This window comes from Dreissena polymorpha, chromosome 4, assembly GCF_020536995.1.
Source record: "Dreissena polymorpha isolate Duluth1 chromosome 4, UMN_Dpol_1.0, whole genome shotgun sequence".
Classification (NCBI taxonomy): Eukaryota; Metazoa; Mollusca; class Bivalvia; order Myida; family Dreissenidae; genus Dreissena; species Dreissena polymorpha.
In genome coordinates this window covers 58918461-58937708 of record NC_068358.1, presented here as the reverse complement: position 1 = coordinate 58937708, position 19248 = coordinate 58918461, and the positions used below count along the sequence as shown (strand labels likewise).

The 19248-nt window shown below is 35.4% G+C and overlaps 2 protein-coding genes and 1 long non-coding RNA gene across 3 annotated transcripts in view; 1 reads left to right on the top strand and 2 right to left on the bottom strand.

Moving 5' to 3' along the window:
* The window catches only part of LOC127876045 (PDZ domain-containing protein 11-like), a 180861-nt gene that overhangs the window by 120487 nt on the left and 41126 nt on the right, over positions 1-19248 (top strand). The gene's annotated exons all lie outside the window — the stretch shown is intronic.
* On the bottom strand, positions 43-5492 carry LOC127876041 (uncharacterized). The gene is made up of 7 exons (XM_052420894.1): positions 4773-5492; positions 4527-4574; positions 4055-4117; positions 3497-3559; positions 2870-3056; positions 2099-2241; positions 43-1390 (listed from the first exon to the last, which is right to left on the bottom strand). The coding sequence occupies exons 4-7, from the start codon at positions 3522-3524 to the stop codon at positions 1002-1004; spliced, it is 747 nt and encodes a 248-aa protein (XP_052276854.1). The 5' UTR covers positions 3525-3559; positions 4055-4117; positions 4527-4574; positions 4773-5492; the 3' UTR covers positions 43-1001.
* LOC127876048 (uncharacterized) lies at positions 10013-18694 on the bottom strand. Its single transcript, XR_008047622.1, has 2 exons — positions 13428-18694; positions 10013-13275 (listed from the first exon to the last, which is right to left on the bottom strand). It is a non-coding gene; the product is annotated as an uncharacterized LOC127876048 (long non-coding RNA).

The following is a 19248-nucleotide window of genomic DNA, read 5'->3' as shown; positions in this document are numbered from 1 at the left end:
TTAAATAGTTTTATTTTATTTTATACTGTGTGCATCAAAATAACTTTCTTGTGTTCACTAATTTTCTGATAAAACCTGACCCCATGACCTAGTTTTTTACCTTCCATGACCCATGTTCGAACTTGGCCTAGACATTATTTAAAAACAACTTCTGACCAAGTTTGGTGAAGCTCTGATGAAAACTACTTGAATTAGAGAACAGACTTGTGGGAGAGCGGACCGACCGACAAGCTCACTCCTATATACCCCCTAAACTTTGTTTAGTGGGGGTTCCTATATACCTCCCCTACACTTCGTTAAGTGGGGGTATAATAAATTTGATACTCAGTATAATTCTCTAATTAAAATAAACAGAAATCATATATGTTCCTTGCACCCTAAAAACTATATAAAGCATCAAAAATGTAAAGAAAGTAACACATTGTAAAGTAATTTTAGTATATTTCAAACCAACAGCATAACACGTTTAGCTACACAATGGCACATATATAATTCAATATATGACTAGTAAACACAGTTCAATGTTGAAATATAGCTGCACTATGGTTACTTAATTAGACTACGTAAGAGTTGACACAGAGCTTCATTATAAGAGCAATTCAATGCATGACTAGTTAAAAAGGGCTGAAGGCTCATTATTACAATATAGGACTATTACAAAATTGAGGTACATCATATACTTATACTTGTACCATTAATATTTGGGTATGTTTCATTAAAAAGACTTGCAAAAAGAGTCCAAGTAAATTGAAGGCTATTTCAAAACAGAGCAAAAATAGTTAAAACATTTCACTTGTAACATACAAAAGTTATGTACACAGTATTCATTGATAGCACATTAGTGTAATAGCATGATGACTAGTCAAAAGAGTTGAATGAAAGCTTGTGATATGGAGAAATGACTACCAATTGTTAAGAAGAAGACAAGGCACATCTGGGTATTTCAATACATAACAACAATTGATAACATTCTCAGCTGGATCATATGAAAATCAAGTACATTAATTTTTTGTTAGGACGTCCACTAGGGTTCGCAAAATGTCATTGCGCTCCTCCGCAATTTTTATCATCCGCTCACTTGAAGCCTCTAGTGCATCCATGCGTCTTGCAGTATCATTGGCAAAAGTCCTGAACCATTCAGGGACATCCCCACTCTTCCGCCGGCGCTTAACGACAGGGGTGTGACTGACCGTGTCAGGAACTGTCTCGTCAGGGGCTGGTGAACCTGCATTTGAAGAGGATGGGCTTGGCGACCTAACAGATACAGTTGGGCTTGTTGACCTAACAGCCACAGTTGGGCTTGCAGCCCGTATGGCAACTGCATTAGCAGAAGGACTTGATATCTGCGGCCGCTTCGCATTTGGTGGCAGAGGTGGCTTCGCTGCAGGGTCTGAAATGAATGCGTGCCATTAAGCAATAAATATAATGTAGACAAAACATTTGAGCAAAACTTAGCTTGTATTAGCACAATGACTTGTCATTCTGGCAATTTCAACTGTGTAACAAATAATATACTGGCACAAAAAGAAAAGCAAAGCAACCTTATATAAATATATTTCAATGTTATAATTCCTAATCACCTGTGTCTATGGTAACTTGTATAAATTTTACTACACAAAATCATACACATTGACAATGCATCAATGACAATTTCCCATTTCATCAGCTTTGATGCAGTTTTCCCCAAAATGGCCAATAATATGTTAATATGCATTTTCTGGACATTTGGGTTGGGGAAAGTCTCAAGTCCCAAATATATGACAGAAGAACAGCGAGTGAAAAAATGGGATTTTTTTTATTTAAAGTGAAACGAAATGTCCCAGTGTAAGATTCATTTTGGGAGAATGCGTGAATTAAAAGAAATTTATTGAGGTATGTAGCCTTCTTAAGAAAATATTTTGCCTCGTATTTATCGATAGAATAAAAAAAAAGCTATTAATTTTATTCTTGTCATCATCTGATATATTACAAAACAATAAAACCAGTAACCTCTGGTTAACAGAAAACAATGAGCGACATTTGAATTTAATTAAACTTTAAATGCAGATACACTATATACTTAAATCAAATAGTGAAATGTAACATTTAAAAAATATACCTTTGGCACAGTTTGCAGATGCTACCACTTTCAGTGGTTCCACCGCTGGATCTCCAGCAAGAAGCTCCTCCATTATGTCATAGTAACGCCATGTTACTCGTCCACGACCACTCTTGGCCATCTTCTTTCTGTTATCCTTGTACCTAAAATTTAATTTTCGGTAACAGTGATATAACTTGATACATATATAAATATAAGTGTTACGCAGACGGAGACATATGCCCCCAAATGTGACCTTGACAGTGACCTTTGACCCAGTGAAAATCTACCAGTCATGAACAATGAACCTATGAAGTTTCATGATCCTTGGCCTAAGCGTTTTTGAATTATCATCCAGAAAACCATTTGGTGGACGGACTGATATGTGCTAAACAATAGACCCCCTCTTATTCGAAGAGGGACATTAATATATCTCATCATAAAAACATAAATATATGCCAGCATTTTTTACATTTTTTTAAATTTATATTTAAACATTAACTCTACTTAAAGTATTCAACCTTCGTGTACCGAGTTATGAGTCAAGTTCTAATGAAAACACTGGATCTTAATTTCATAGCTTAAATAATAGGCGGAATTTCAAAATTGATGTTTGGGTAAATGATCCAAAAAATCACTTGAGCACATCGATTTTTTGTGTAATGGTTAAATGTAATTTTATGCTGTGTATCACATATATATCCATTATTTGGGAAAACTTCCAACATATTCTCCAGATGTGTACCTATAAAAATAATGCTGAAAAGTCAATTTTATTTGATTTAAGTGTACCTATTTTTCAGGCTCTTAAATTTCTCGCTACACTGATGCCCCGTGACACTGTAGCCTTGGTCCTTCATTTTCGTGGCAATCATATTCCACACTGCCTTCTTACTAATTGCAGACGAGGCGAATTTCTCTTTATGTGCCTCATAAAGGGAAATCAATAACAGGACTCCTTCGTGCTTCCAGTTGATTCCTAAATGTATACATAAACTATGAATAAGATACTACCTCATACTAAGACATATTTACCTGAAATATCATAAGGAACCAAATCCAGTAAAATCTATAAAGTTCGCAAGTGATTTTTAATGCACAGGGGAACGGGCCCTAACCTTCATGCATGGGGAAAGTTACCAAAAATGAAAACAAACTTGATGGATAATTTTTACGCAATGTTACTCAAAGGGGAATGACATCTCCAGGTTTAAATTTCATTTTGGGGGAACATCTACACTACTGTACATCTATAGAATACAAATGCCCTGCTATATTTAAAATACAGAACTCGTAATTGTTTTTCTCATTAGGATTATCTGATGGTGAGAACAAACTTTTTCTTTAAAATAATAAAATTTCTAATGTTCTCCTTAAACTGAGTCACTAGTTAATATCATATTTAGCAGTTTTGCATACCATCCTTTGACTCATCCACCACAGGCATTTCTGTGTCACTTGTCTCTGCCTGTGACTCAGTATCTGGAAAAAAAATAAAAAATTCATAATGAAATAATTAATCACTTATATAAATATACATAAAGTTTACATGACAGTACACCATTGACCTCATTATTATATATATGTTAATTTACAAAAAAGTTTAGAAATCACTTTGAATATAAACAAATTAAACATAACATATCTGAATATAACATATTGTGTGGCTACTTAAGATGACTATATTATAATACACTGCATTCATTCAATGCAACTGAATTAAACTAATTGTGTAGTTATTTAGTAATTATGTTTATTGTTACATCTTTTAACAATCCCAATTCCAGTCTTTTTACATTTTCAAAGGCCTAAGCACTGGAATCAACAATTAGAAGGAAAAAGAACGGCGCGGAGTGAACACACTTTTTCAACCTATTGCTGACTTAAAAACATCAATATCCCAATTTAAACAAAGAAGGTGCTGATATGATGTTAAAACTCTGGAAGGCAAGAAATAATAAGTCTTTACTAACTTACCAGCAATGTTACACTGTTGATTTTCATTCTCCTCAGCTGCTATCTGCACTATTGTCTGGTTACCTGAAAAGTATGGTAAAAAAGTGCATTCATATATATGATTATATTAATGTTAACATTCTTAAATATGAGACAAAAACATCTCTTTGTGTCTGAAATGAATATAACACAGGGCTCGACATTTAAGGTTGTTCTAATGCCCCTGACAAGTAAAATTCGGGTCAGGGCAAGTTATGTTTAACTCTTGTTGTTTCAAGACTTTTCTGTTTCATATATCATCGTTGATTTTATAGACAAGAAGACAATATCAACAACTTTATAATTGTATATATGTAACACAATTATCAGCTTTGGTTTAAATATTTTCATATTTACAGTAAATATTAGATATTTCATGCTCTGGCAAGTGGCTTTTAGTTCTGTAGATTTTTTAAGTAATTGCTCGACAAGACATGTTAGTTTTCATCCTTACCATGTATTTCTGTCCAGACTTCCTGTAGCCTCTGGATAGCCTGCGGGTCTGAAGTGTATAGAAAAAGATGAATGACATGTTTGTGTTATCGATTACTTTTTTTTCATGAAAATTCAATTGTGAAATAAACGAGCACAATTATAAAATTGAAACAAATAATTAAGCGATTCTAATTACTATCTGTTTACTATTTCGAAAGCCTTCCATGTCAAATTCTACAATTTTATTATATTCTTTATTACACACCTTTATCAGTGATAATGGACCTATAGACAATGGCTTCGACTGAAGCTGTTGATGTAGAGCCATCTTCAAACGTCAAGTTGAGGCATTTCCATCCAGATGAAAACACAGTTGAATCAGAGCTAGATTAAACAAATGTAAATCTTAATATACTTTTGCAAAGCAAGACATTTTTAAAGCGATTAATTTTGAGATACTTTATGAATATGATATCAATTTCTGAGACCATAAATGAACATTTTATCCCCTCCCCTATCTAGCGTATTTGAGTATTTTTAAAAACAAAGCATTTAAATTTTCATCCAGGCTTTTTTTTTTCGGAAAATCATTTTTTTAGATATTTCTTCTAACTTAAAGTTGAACTTTGCCGCCCGCCATTTTTACGTCTATGCAAACGGCACAAGATTTTCGACAAATATTAACAAAAATGCTCATGTTTTATCAAATCTGTATGTACATACTTGGTACCCAAGTACTTAAACAACAAAATACACTATGTTTATAATTCAATTCATTTAATGTACAACAAAAAATGAAAAAATATCGAAGTAACGCTGTACAACAACTTACTTGTCCGCCATCTTGGTTTCGCTAGCGTACTACCTCCCGAGAGGGTTCGCTTCGGTTCGCTTCGGTTCGCGGCGAACCGAGCGTTCAATAGCGAACGTTCGCGAACGTTCGCGAACTATAGCGAAAGTTCGCTGTAACTGAACGCACTACTGGACTGGGTGGGTCACGTAAGAATATCGAATATAAAATATATTTTTATAAACAACTGGTAGCAAGGTGAGTTGCAGATAATTAATCAGTAACCACATTTTAACTAACTATTTTGACCTGTTAATTCTTTTCAGCTCAATTCAACAGTGCAAAATGCCCATAATATCACTTTAAGCATTAGCACGATGATAATTGATACTGTTAATAATCGAATCAAATAGCAATGCCCGACAAACCACTAAAACAGGTTTGTTCGAAGAACGCGCCTATAAATACGGATACTTCTCGTGTGGCCGGTTGACTCATATGTTTAAATTTCACTTCCATTCTTCTTTTGGTTTTCTGTTTTGTATCTATAGGTTTATGACCAGCAATATGTTATAATGTAAAATAAGCCGCGAAAACTCCCCGTAACATCCCGTACTGCGTGTGATGCAGCTAAGAACTGCACAGAAAAAGACATTCGCTATACTTGATCTATTTACGCCGTATATCTTTTTTAAAGATATTTCTTGTCAATGCTGCTCATCCATTTTCGAACTTTTCCTTTCTGAAAAATGGAACCACTCCTCTTAACAAGGATATCAGTTAAACTGATGGATGCTCCCCAATGATGCTTTGTCGATATATGGGTTAATTGTGTGGAAAAAAGTGAGACCTTGAGAAAATCTAATATTAGCCTCAGTGGCCTTGACCCCAGTGACCTCAAACCTCATAAAAAGGTATAGGTCCTTGCAAGGTACCTACATGCCAAATATATAAGAGATCGGTCAAATACAGTGCTCCAGATAACATGCGTAAAGGCGTAAAAACGAATTAAATTTCTTAAAGGGATCTTTTCACGCTTTGGTAAATTGACAAAATTGAAAAAAGTTGTTTCAGATTCGTAAGTTTTCGTTTTAGTTATGATATTAGTGAGGAAACAGTAATACTGAACATTAACCATGCTCTAATATAGCCATTATATGCATCTTTTGACGATTTTAAAACCTAAAAATTATAAAGCGTTGCAACGCGAAACGATTGAATAATTTGGAGAGTTCTGTTTTTGTCGTTAAATTTTGTGAAACTACGAAGATTGCTTATATAATGTATAAAATACGTCAAGCATGTGTACTCGGCGGAATAGCTCAGTAGGCTAAAGCGTTTTTACTTCAGGACTCTGGCAGGACTCCAGGGGTCACTGGTTCGAAACCTGCTCCGGGCAATGTTCTTTTCCTTTTTTTATTTTTTTTCTTGATTTTTTACTGGAGCTTTTGTGATCCAATGTTTACATTTATCAATATAAAGCATTTAATGAATAAGTTAAAAAAATGCCAAAATCTGTGAAAAGGCCCCTTTAAATAACGATTTAGATTTGAAATCTTTGCGTAAAGTTACGCATTGAAAAAATAAAACACGAATTCGAAATTTTCGACCATGCGTAAAACTTTCAGTAGCAAATTATATACAGTAAACATTTTATCCTGGTTCTGACTTGTCTAGGCGCTGAATTAAAACTGCAACTTTAATTCAACGTCACTCAAGCGTTTGCTGTGAGGAAGAGCCACAGCTAAGAACGGTCGAAAGGCCAAACGGTCTCGATTCTGTTCTCCTAGTATTGCAGGAGAGTCATTAGTGTTTATTGTACCTTTTGAATTACACTTATCGTAATTTTATGCGCAAGTAATATACTGTATACCTATCCAAATGTCATTAAAATTAAATGTTAAATATAGTTTTTGGTATGACTTTAACGGCGACCATAAGGCCATTATGACCTAGCCGAAGTGTCAGTGACCGTTTTACATAAATAATCAAAATGGCCGACCGAAGCGGTGTATGGAAGCGTGGAAGGCAAAAAAGCCTCAATGTGCTGATCAACATTCAGATAAGCAAGATAGATGTGGGGTCATTTGAGCCAGAAAATGCTGTCCGATTATGGGAAAGCAAGAATCGGAGAAAAAAAGCCAGGCTTTTCCAAGACTATAAACCAAAATATTGAATTGTTGATGTGTTAAAACTAATGAATAAACAATTATTTGGTAATATATTGTTAAAAATTAATTTTATAAATAGGGTGTAAAATAAGAATTAATTTTTAAAATAGGGAGTAAATAAGAATTTGACCAAATTTTTTTCTGGAGCTCTGGTCAAATATTAAAGGCGCTATGAGAAACTGTAACCAAAGTAAGACCTTGATAAAATCTATTATTAGCCTTGGTGACCTTGACCCCAGTGACTACAAATCTCATCAAAAGGTAGAGGTTCATGCAAGGTACCTACATGCCAAATATGAAAGAGATCGGTAAAGTATTGAAGGTGCTATTTGAAACTGTAACAAAAGTGTGACGGAAAAATCTATTATAAGCCTTGGTGACCTTGACCCCAGTGACCTCAAATGTCATCAAAAGGTAGAGGTCCATGCAAGGTAGCTACATGCCAAATATGAACGAGATCGGTAAAGTATTGAAGGTGCAATGAGAAACTGTAACAAAGACTATTATTAGCCTTGGTGACCTTGACCCCAGTGACCTCAAACATCATCAAAAGGTAGAGGTCAATGCAAGGTACCTACATGCCAAATATGAAAGAGATCCATAAAGTATTGAAGGTGCTATGAGAAACTGTAACAAAAGTGTGACGGAAAAATCTATTATTAGCATTGGTGACCTTGACCTTGACCCAATTGACCTCAAATGTCATCAAAAGGTAGAGATCCATGCAAGGTATCTACATGCCAAATATGAAAGAGATCGGTAAAGTATTGAAGGTGCTATGAGAAACTGTAATAAAAGTCTATTATAAGCCTTGGTGACCTTGACCCCAGTGACCTCAAACATCATCGAAAGGTAGAGGTCCATGATAGGTATCTACATGCCAAATATGAAAGAGATCGGTAAAGTATTGAAGGTGCTATGAGAAACTGTAACAAAAGTCTATTATTAGCCTTGGTGACCTTGGCCATGACCCCAGTGACCTCAAACGTCATCAAAAGGTAGAGGTCCATGCAAGGTATCTACATGCCAAATATGAAAGAGATTGGTAAAGTATTGAAGGTGCTATGAGAAACTGTAACAAAAGTGTGACCGTACGGAAGTGCGGAAGGACAAACTGGCAACTATATGCTCCCCATACATATATATGGGGAGCATAAAAAGTTTCATGATGCTTTGGTCAAAATGTGACTTCTAGTGTTAATGAGGTTTCACTATAGCCGTTTTAAGAAAAGGACCCATCTCCCTGTCGACGATGTTTTTCAATTTACCAGAGTCATTTTCAAACTTGATCGACCTAGTACAAGAGTAAAGTTTCAGAGCAAGTTTCATGAAGATTTGACTTAAGATTCCTCTTCTGGTGTTAACAAGATTTCACTATAGACGTATCAGAGAACAAGATGCGTTTGTGAAACACAATGTCCCCCTATATGATGTTTGACCTTGAAGGATGACCTTGACCTTTTGAAGGATGACCTTGACCTTTCACCACTCAAAATGTGCAGCTCCATGAAATACACATGCATGCCAAATATCAAGTTGCTATCTTCAATATTGCAAAAGAATTCATAAAATAAGCGATTTGGGCCACATATATTTGACCTCTGACCTTGAAGGATGACCTTGACCATGACCTTTCACCACTCAAAATGTGCAGCTCCATGAGATGCACATGCATGCCAAATATCAAGTTGCTATCTTCAATATTGCAAAAGTATTTATAAAATAAGCGATTTGGGCCACATATATTTGACCTCTGACCTTGAAGGATGACCTTGACCTTTCACCACTCAAAATGTGCAGCTCCATGAGATACACATGCATGCCAAATATCAAGTTGCTATCTTCAATATTGCAAAAGTATTCATAAAATGAGCGATTTTGGCCACATATATTTGACCTCTGACCTTGAAGGATGACCTTGACCTTTCACCACTCAAAATGTGCAGCTTCATGAGATACATATGCATGCCAAATATGAGGTTGCTATCTTCAATATAGCAAAAGTTATTGCAAAATGATAAAGTTGGCCCAAACAGACCAACGGACCAACAGACAAACAGGGCAAAAACAATATGTCCCCCACTACTATAGTGGGGGACATAAAAAAGCCCAGCTACATGAAGGACTTATTCTCAGCGGACCAGAACCATTCCTGACGGATCTGACCATTTTGGAATTAGGTAAAGATATCATGAGAACAAATTTTCTGAGCAAGTTTCATGATGATTGAGCAAAAAATAAGGCCTCTAGAGTTTTTACAAGGTAACGACGCATGACGAACAAAAAGCGATCACTTTATTTCACCAAGAGCATGTAAGGTGGGCGTGCAACGCTAAAAAATTGCACATGCTTCACTTCATATCATAAGCAACAATATAAAAGTTAAAATATTGTATGCTGTAATGTGTATAACCTTTTTGGACAATTTTTTGTCCACGGACAGACAGAAAAACGGAGGGACGGATGTCCATGGTGACTCCGGTATACCCCCTTTATTAAGTATCGAGAAGAGAGGGTATAATAAACAAAGTGGAATACAACTACTGACATTTACAGAATATTTAATTTCAAAGTGCATCTTGGAAATGCTTTAACATTACAATAACAACAGTTTTACTCAATATGCATGCATACAATTCTGCAAAACGGAAGGGAAAAAAATAGTAAGTTGTAATAAGTATACGAAACCGACATGTACAAAGAAGACGAAACTATAAAATAATAGAACCACAAATAGTGGATACTGTACAGATGTATGATAAAGCAACCATTTTCTGGTGACTTGCCTTCTACATAACATAAACATAAAAGCCTTGTTCTGTGAAAACTGGGCTAAATGCATGTGCGTAAAAAGAGTCTTCCCAGATTAGCCGATGCAGTACACACAAGCTAATCAGGGTTGAAACTTTCCGCCTAAACTGGATTTTCGTATAAAAGAGACTTTCTTTAAACACAAAATCCCATAAAAGCCGAAAGTATCTTCCCTTATTTTCTTGTGCCGAATGCACAAAGCTCATAAAGGCTCATATTATAACAAAGATAACCCTTTGCATGCTGGGATATTTGTCTTCTGCTAAAATGTTGTCTGCTGTATTTCTAAAATAAGCATTTTCTTCGATTTTTTTCAAAGAATATTATCAGAATAGCAAACAGTTTGGATCCTGATGAGACACCACGTTCTGAGGCGTCTCATCTGGATCAAAACTGTTTGCAAAGGCCTTCAAAATTCGGTTCCCGCACTGAAAGGGTTAACATAACGACTGTTTCACAGTGCAATAAGCCTCATACATTGACAAACAAATTCAAATATGTAAAGGTAAATGTCATAAACAGCTAGCTGTCAATGAATTAAAAATTATGATTATACAAGTAAGATCCTACACAACATATTATCCGATATAAACCAAAAAACTTTGGATGAACTGCAACCTACTGCGATAAAACATCCAATATTGTCCATATAATGTCTCTGTTCTGGTCCACACAATCTAACCTCACCTCTTGTTAAGGTATCAATTTCATGGTTATAACATTAAAGTATTAAACACTAAACCAACTGTAATTGATAACGACATAACATCAACCCATGTCAATGTCCGGCATTACATCAAGCCATATCAAAGTCATTAAACATTGCCCAAAACGTGAACTAGTATTACTTCAAGCTAACACTTCTTTGGCAGTTAACAGTCCACTAAATTTAACATGTTGCATTATAATTTTCATTATTTAATGGTACAAATAAATAATAACATTTACTCAATAAACTCCAATTGAAATCTATAATAATTTTGAATCAGGTACGAAATGAAACTTTGCAATAAACTTATTGTGACGCATGTAGTTGCATTGATTAAGGCTCTTTCATGTTAAGGACATAAATATTATTTTGATATAATCAAATTGTTAGGATTAAACCGCGAATTCTGATGGAGTGTGGTTTTGAAACAATTACAAAACAGCACCTGAGAAAGAAGCTAATACAATAGAAGTTTAGTTGCACAAACATGTTTAAAAAAAAAGAGAGTAAAAAAAAATTGCACTACTCACATCTAATTTATTTTAAACAAAAGGGCCATAATCCCTTGTTCCCTCACCTGACATTTTGGGAACTGACCTGTTCTCAGCAACTTTTTGTGATTTTTTTCTACATCATTTTTGAAAATGGCCCAGATATCATAAGAACAAATGAGCCAGTTACACTAAACATTAGACAAAAAAGCAACATGAAGAATAGTTCACATAATACAGCCATATCAGGAAACTTGCACCCATTTGGCCAAACTTTTCAACCAACCACATTGATTTTAAAACTTGGCAGAATATCATTAAACCAAATTATTAGCAATGTTGACCCCAGGGGCATAATTTGATGTTACATGCCATATACCAAACTGGTTTCAGATGAAAAAATGTGTAAATTTTGTACTACCAAATACATGTGTAAAGAAAACAACTTGACCCTAGGTGGAGACAATTTTGACACCAGGGGCATGATTTCAACAGACAAGGCAGAGGATCAACATACCATGTTTCATGCCAAAGATAAACCTTCTGTGCCTCACAGTTTGAGAGATGATTTTCACAGTTTTCACAGTAAGCATATAAGGTAAACAAGTTACTCCCAAGTTTGGGGCAAGTTTTGACCCCAATCACATGATACAACAAATTTGGTAGAGAACCATCATATGTTAGATGCCAAATACCGAACTAATGTGTTTAAGATTTTTGAAGTTTTCACTACGCACATAATAAAGGAAACAATATAGCCCCAGGATATGGTTTCAGAGAAGTGTTGAAGTTTTCATGTTTTAAATTTACCGGTATGTTTAAATTTGGTGACCTACATATGCAATGGACCGGAGGGCTTTGAACAGCTTTGAAAAAGGGCCACCAAAGAATTACTCCTGAGAAGTTTAATTCAAATCTGCCAAGCTGTTAAGGAGAAAAAGAAATTGGGGGAAAACCTTAACAGACACATCCACACACATAGTCAGACAACACAGCATTCTAATAACTATATATTCAATATGTGTTCACATGAGCTAAAACAAGAGGGCCTGAAAGGCTCAAAGTTGCTCACATAAGATAAAAAGGAGGTGACCTGTTCTGTGCAGGCCAAGATATCATTAGAACAAATTCAGACCATGTTCAGTGACGATTCAACTTCAAGTGTAAACAAGGATTAACTATAATAATAGCTAAATAAGGAACAAGAATATCAGCAAAACTGATGGATGCTCCCCAATGATGCTTTGACGATATATGGTTTAACTGTGTTGAAAAAAGTGTGACCTTGAGAAAATCTATTTTTAGCCTCGGTGACCTTGACCCCAGTGACCTCAAAACTTATCAAAAAGCTAGAGGTTCATGCAAGGTACCTACATCCCAAATATACAAGAGATCGGTCAAATATTGAAGGCGCAATGAGAAACTGTAACCAAAATTTGACTTTGAGAAAATCTATTATTAGCCTTGGTGACCTTGACCCCAGTGACCTCAAACCTCATCAAAAGGTAGAGGTCCATGCAAGGTACCTACATGATAAATGTGGAAGAGATCAGTAAAATATTGAAGGCGCTATGAGAAACTGTAACAAAAATGTGACAGAAAATCTATTAATAGCCTCAGTGACCTTGACCCCAGTGACGTCAAACCTCATCAAAAGGTAGAGGTCCATGCAAGGTACGTACATGCCAAATATGTAAGAGATGGGTAAAATATTGAATGCGCTATGAGAAACTGTAACAAGTGTGCTGGAAAATCTATTATTAGCCTCGGTGACCTTGACCCCAGTGACGTCAAACCTCATCAAAAGGAAGAGTTCCAAGCAAGGTACCTACAGGCCAAATATGTAAGAGATAGGTAAAATATTGAAGGAGCTATGAGAAACTGTAACAAAAGTGTGACGGAAAATCTATTATAAGCCTCAGTGACCTTGACCCCAGTGAGGTCAAACCTCATCAAAAGGTAGAGGTCCATGCAAGGTACCTACATGCTAAATATGGAAGAGATCGGTAAAATATTGAAGGCGCAATGAGAAACGGTAACAAAAGTGTGCAGAAAATATATTATTAGCCTCGGTGACCTTGACCCCAGTGATGTCAAACCTAATCAAAAGGTAGAGTTCCAAGCAAGGTACCTACAGGCCAAATATGTAAGAGATAGGTAAAATATTGAAGGAGCTATGAGAAACTGTAACAAAAGTGTGACGGAAAATCTATTATTAGCCTCGGTGACCTTGACCCCAGTGACCTCAAACCGCATCAAAAGGTAGAGGTCCATGCAAGGTACCTACATGCCAAATATGTAAGAGATCAGTAAAGTATTGAAGGCGCTATGAGAAACTGTAACAAAAGAATGACAGAAGTAAAGAAGTAAGTAAAGAACCCCAAACTGGCAACTATATGCTCCTCATATATATATGGAGAGCAAAAAAATGCCCCAACACTGGCGGCCATGTATTTCAATAAACCGAAACCATTTTAAAACACATCCAAGATATCAGTGGGACAAATCTACTGACCAAGCTTCATGAAGACTGGACACTAAATGTAGCCTCTACAGTGTTAACAAACAAATGTTCACGACGCTTGACGGACGACAGACAAAAGTTGATCACAAAATTTCACAATTATGTATGTTGCGCTCAGCTGAGCTATAAAAAAAGAAGTTACACTAAATAACTTGGAATTATTTTAATGATGGCATGTTTAACAAACTGAATTAATTTTGCCATTCAAAATATACGCAGTTTTATGTGCACAGTGACAGCTTATTAAAACAAGAAACCGTCGGAGACGGGTGATGCTCCCCAAAGGTTTTTTTGTCACAATATTGCACTATATATTCAGATAAAAGGAAACGTTTTGAGGGGCATAACTTTGGACAAAATAATACCATGGATGGTTTAGCAACTTAAAACTTTCAAAGGGCCATAACTCTATAAATAAATCATCTAACCAGAACCCACAAATAACATGCGCATCTCCTCAAGGTAGTTAAGCTTCCCATTAAGCTTCATTGAATTCCAGTCAGTAGTTGGGGAGAAATAGCCCGGACAAGAATTGCACTATATGTACAGTTAATTGAAAATTTCAAAGGGCCACAACTCTGTGAAAAATCATCCGACCAGAACCGGCTGATAATATGCACATCTCCTCTTGGTAGTGAAGCTTCCCATAAAGTTTAATTAAGTTCCGGTCATTAATTGCTGAGAAATAGCCCGGACAAAAATTGTGCACCGTCGGACACGCGCATGGACAGACGAAGCAGCGACTTTATGCTCCCCCAAAAAATTTGGGGGGAGCATAAAAACGTAACAGATTGGATAAAGTTTACAATTGTTATTTTTTATACGAAAATAATTCACAATCCTTTGTGCATTAAACACTGTCCAAACTCAGCACAAATTTTCACCAGTTCTGCAGATTTCATCCTTGAAAGCAAAGATTTTGCCAGATGAGAAAGATAAAAATGCCTCAAAACTTTAAACATGGTTGATTAAACCAATGGTTACAATTTTGCAGACTTGAAAGTGAGATAAATGAGAATGAATTCAGTTATTACAAAATTTAAATTTTCAATATCCAAACATTACATGACCTTAACAACTTCATTTACACCAGCATTCTTACCAAAGCTAAGAATTACCGTAGACAACTAAACAGTGAAACCCTTGTAAAACTAGGATATACATTTGATGAGAATTTTCATGTACACTGTACAAATCAACACAGACCAATTTATACGAGCAAGAAATGTTAACATTTTTACAAAAATGTGAGACAAATAAAAGCACAGATTCTGACAACAATAGAATCTTTAAATTTAATACAGACAATACAAATAAGTTTTGATTTTTTTCATATAGTTTTTAAGTATGCACATTAATAATATAGTTATCAGTGATGAACTGTCTGACATAACTAAGGACCTCAGAAACAATATTAATGTGAGCAATACACAATCAACATTCAACTGATTTATCAGAAATTTTAAAGCAACAATTTTTTTTTTGAAAATGTAAACCTCATCCATAAACAAGTGCGAGTTCAAACATCATTATTTTCACAGGGATGAAAATATGTTTGCAGTCATGAAAGGATGCAACTTAACATGTGGGAACTTCAATTTATGTCTTCAATAAATGAGCAGCCAGAAATTAACAATGGACAACAGACATGCACTTAAAATCTGATTAACTATAAATACAGGTTATTACACAAAATGAAGTCTTGACTACCATAATTCCACAAAACTGTTATTATACAAGTATTTGTAAAACAGACTATGTAAAAAAAAAGTTTCCAAGTATAAGTATCATTTTCTTATGATTACCATGAAAATGTCTTTCACTTTCTCAGTTGCGTTGATCAATCATTTTCCAACATGGAATGCTAATCAAGCAGAGACCTGATTGTAATCTGATTTGAGCCACATCATGCGAAATTGGGTTTTAAGCCATATGCTGCCAGTGTAGCTCAAGACCAGCCTGCGCAGCTACCCTGTCCGGTAATGAGACCACGTTACAATTGGTAACATTTAAACTAACAGTGTTACTCCTTACCAGAATGCACAACTTCGAGACCAGGCTTGAGCTAGGCAGGAAGCATATTGCACAAGACTCATTTTTGATTATATGTCTCCTTAACAAGGCCCTTTTTATTAACATAGTCCTCATAATACAGCACCGACTACATGTACATGTCTTTTGAAATGCATTAGAATTCATGTTAACAGACTAAGAGGAATACTTCCTTCAGTGTCATTTTAAGCATACTTATGCCCTTTAAAAATAAATATAATTGCCGCAAATGCAATACTTGCGTCAAATCAATTCATTCAAAATACATTTGAACTGTCAACTTTATCTAGGGAAATTTATAGGATAACAAAATACAGAGATGCGCAGTTTGTAGAAATCATATTTAACCTTGTTTTACTTGAGGAGTTTCTAGCCTTAACGTGCATTGAAGGCCTTTAAAAAGGGTCTCCCTTGTTATTACTTAATATTTGCAAATGTATTATATATTGAGGGACTTTAATTGTGACCCCTGCAAATTTGCACAAAAAATTATATAACACCAGGCTAATTTTTTAAGTTTTTGTAAAAATAAACTTAAATTACCCTGTCAATTTACACCCTCTTAATGCGAAATGGATCTTATGGCATATACTGCCTGCATAGTTCCTGACAAACCTGCACATCCTCCAAGTTTATTCAGGAGCTACCCTGTCTTCTCTTGAGAAAACAAAACCTCGCATGATTTTGTAGCGGACTAAATCTGGAGCTACACTGACCTTATATGGCATTCAACCCATTTACTCGTGACACGGACTTGTTGGGAATAATCCATGTTCTTTCAAACTTAATGAAAACCTAGCATCTCCATTGATTATCCACCATTTTTAGTAGCACACATTGTATCGCACATTTTGGCTCTTGATCCTGATGTTTCTAACATCATCGAATGATACTTAAAAAAATAATAATATATACTACCAATTTCACACAAATTATCAAACAAGAAACCGTCGGAGACAGGTGATGCTCCCCAAAGTTTTTTTTTGTCACAATATTGCACTATATATTCAGATAAAAGGAAATGTCTTGAGGGGCATAACTTTGGACAAAATAATACGATGGATGGTTTAGCAACTTAAAAATTTCAAAGGGCCATAACTCTCAATAAATCATCTAACCAGAACCAACAAATAACATGCGCATCTCCTCAAGGTAGTTAAGCTTCCCATAAAGCTTCATTGAATTCCAGTCAGTAGTTGGGGAGAAATAGCCCGGACAAGAATTGCACTATATGTACAGTTTATAGAAAATTTCAAAAGGCCATAACTCTGTGAAAAATCATCCGACCATAACCGGCTGATAATATGCACATCTCCTGTTGGTAGTGAAGCTTGCTCTAAAATTTCATTGAATTCCCGTAATAAGTTGCTGAGAAATAGCTCGGACAAGAATTGCACTATATGTACAATGGAAAATTTCAAAGGGCCATAACTGTGAAAAATCATCCTACGAGAACCGGCTGATAATATGCACATCTCCTGTTGGTAGTGAAGCTTCCCATAAAGTTTCATTGAATTCCAGTCATTAGTTGCTGAGAAATAGACCGGACAAGAATTGCACTATATGTACAGTTAATGGAAAATTTCAAAGGGCCATCACTCTGTGAAAAATCATCCGACCAGAACTGGCTGATAATATGCACATCTCCTTTTGGTAGTGAAGCTTCCCATAAAGTTTCATTGAATTCCGGTCATTAGTTGCTGAGAAATAGCCTGGACAAGAATTGCACTATATGTACAGTTAATGGAAAATTTCAAAGGGCCATAACTCTGTGAAAAATCATCCGACCAGAACCGGCTGATAATATGCACATCTGCTTTTGGTAGTGAAGCTTCCCATAAAGTTTAATTGAATTCCAGTCATTAATTGCTGAGAAATAGCCTGGAAAAAAATTGTGCACGGACGGACGCACGGACAGATGAAGCGGCGACTATATGCTCACCCCGAAAATTTTTGGGGAGCATAATAAGAAATTGGCATTCTACTGAAAATGTGAATGCAAGTAGCAGACTAATCTAAACTGTCCACGCATAAATGCTTTAAAAAACAATTTGGTGTAGAAATATAACAGTAAAAATCTCCAATCTGAATGATTCCATATGGCTTCCCAGCAGCAATGTAATCAACAAATATAAACTTTCACTGCTAAAACTTTGGCATTTCTTTCAATACCAATTTGTTCACGCAAATAAATCCTTACTCCCGTATGATAATTAGTGTTGTCTTTTTCTTTCGCTTAGACTGTATTTGTACATTTATATATCCAATTAATTAAGGATTCAAACACTTAAATAACCAACAAAAAGAAAAGTATTTTAACTTGTTTGCTTAACAAGTAAAATGAATAATAGCAGAAGATATTTGTCATTTCATCAGGATTATTAATCTATCAATACAAAATCCCTTAAATGATATCCAATTTTACAATTAAAAATCTTAAAATGTGAAACTTCTACTGCAATTTTATTTATAGCTTAGACCCATGAATCCCTAATTCAAGATTTGCTGATCCCTTATCAAAAGGAACCACTGTGGTCAGTTTAAGTCAGCCATGTGAAGGTTTGACAGATGCAGTGTTCTGATTGGGCAGCACAAATCACATGACTAATAAGAACAAATCCCATTGGTCGACAGACTGAGATGAATCACAGAAGAACACAACATAGACTGCAGCTGGTCTCACCACTCTTGTCTTTCTTGAGTTGGCCTGAAAAAAAAGGCATGAAACATTTAAAGGGTCAAAACAAAACTCAAAACAAAACCAGAGCTGCTTGTATGACATGTATGCCCCCCAACCTCCCCAACTTATATATAAAATATAATGTCTTTAATCCCCAACATGTAGATCTGCACTATATGGCTAATGAAACTGGTTGGAAAATAGTTTTTGATAATCACTGGTGTAATCAGGATTAACCCTTTGCATGCTGGGAAATTTGTTGTCTGCTTAAATGTCGTCTGCTGAATTTCTAAAATTAGCATTTTTTTCATTTTTTTTTTTAAAGAATACTATTAGAATAGCAAACAGTTAGGATCCTGGTGAGACGTCACGTTCTGTGGCGTCTCATCTGGATCAAAACTGTTTGCAAAGGCCTTCAAAATTCAGTTCCAGCACTGAAAGAGTTAATTACTTGAAACATTTATGACTGCCAGTACCATAATCTGTCCCATAATAAGGGAATTCAGTTATTTC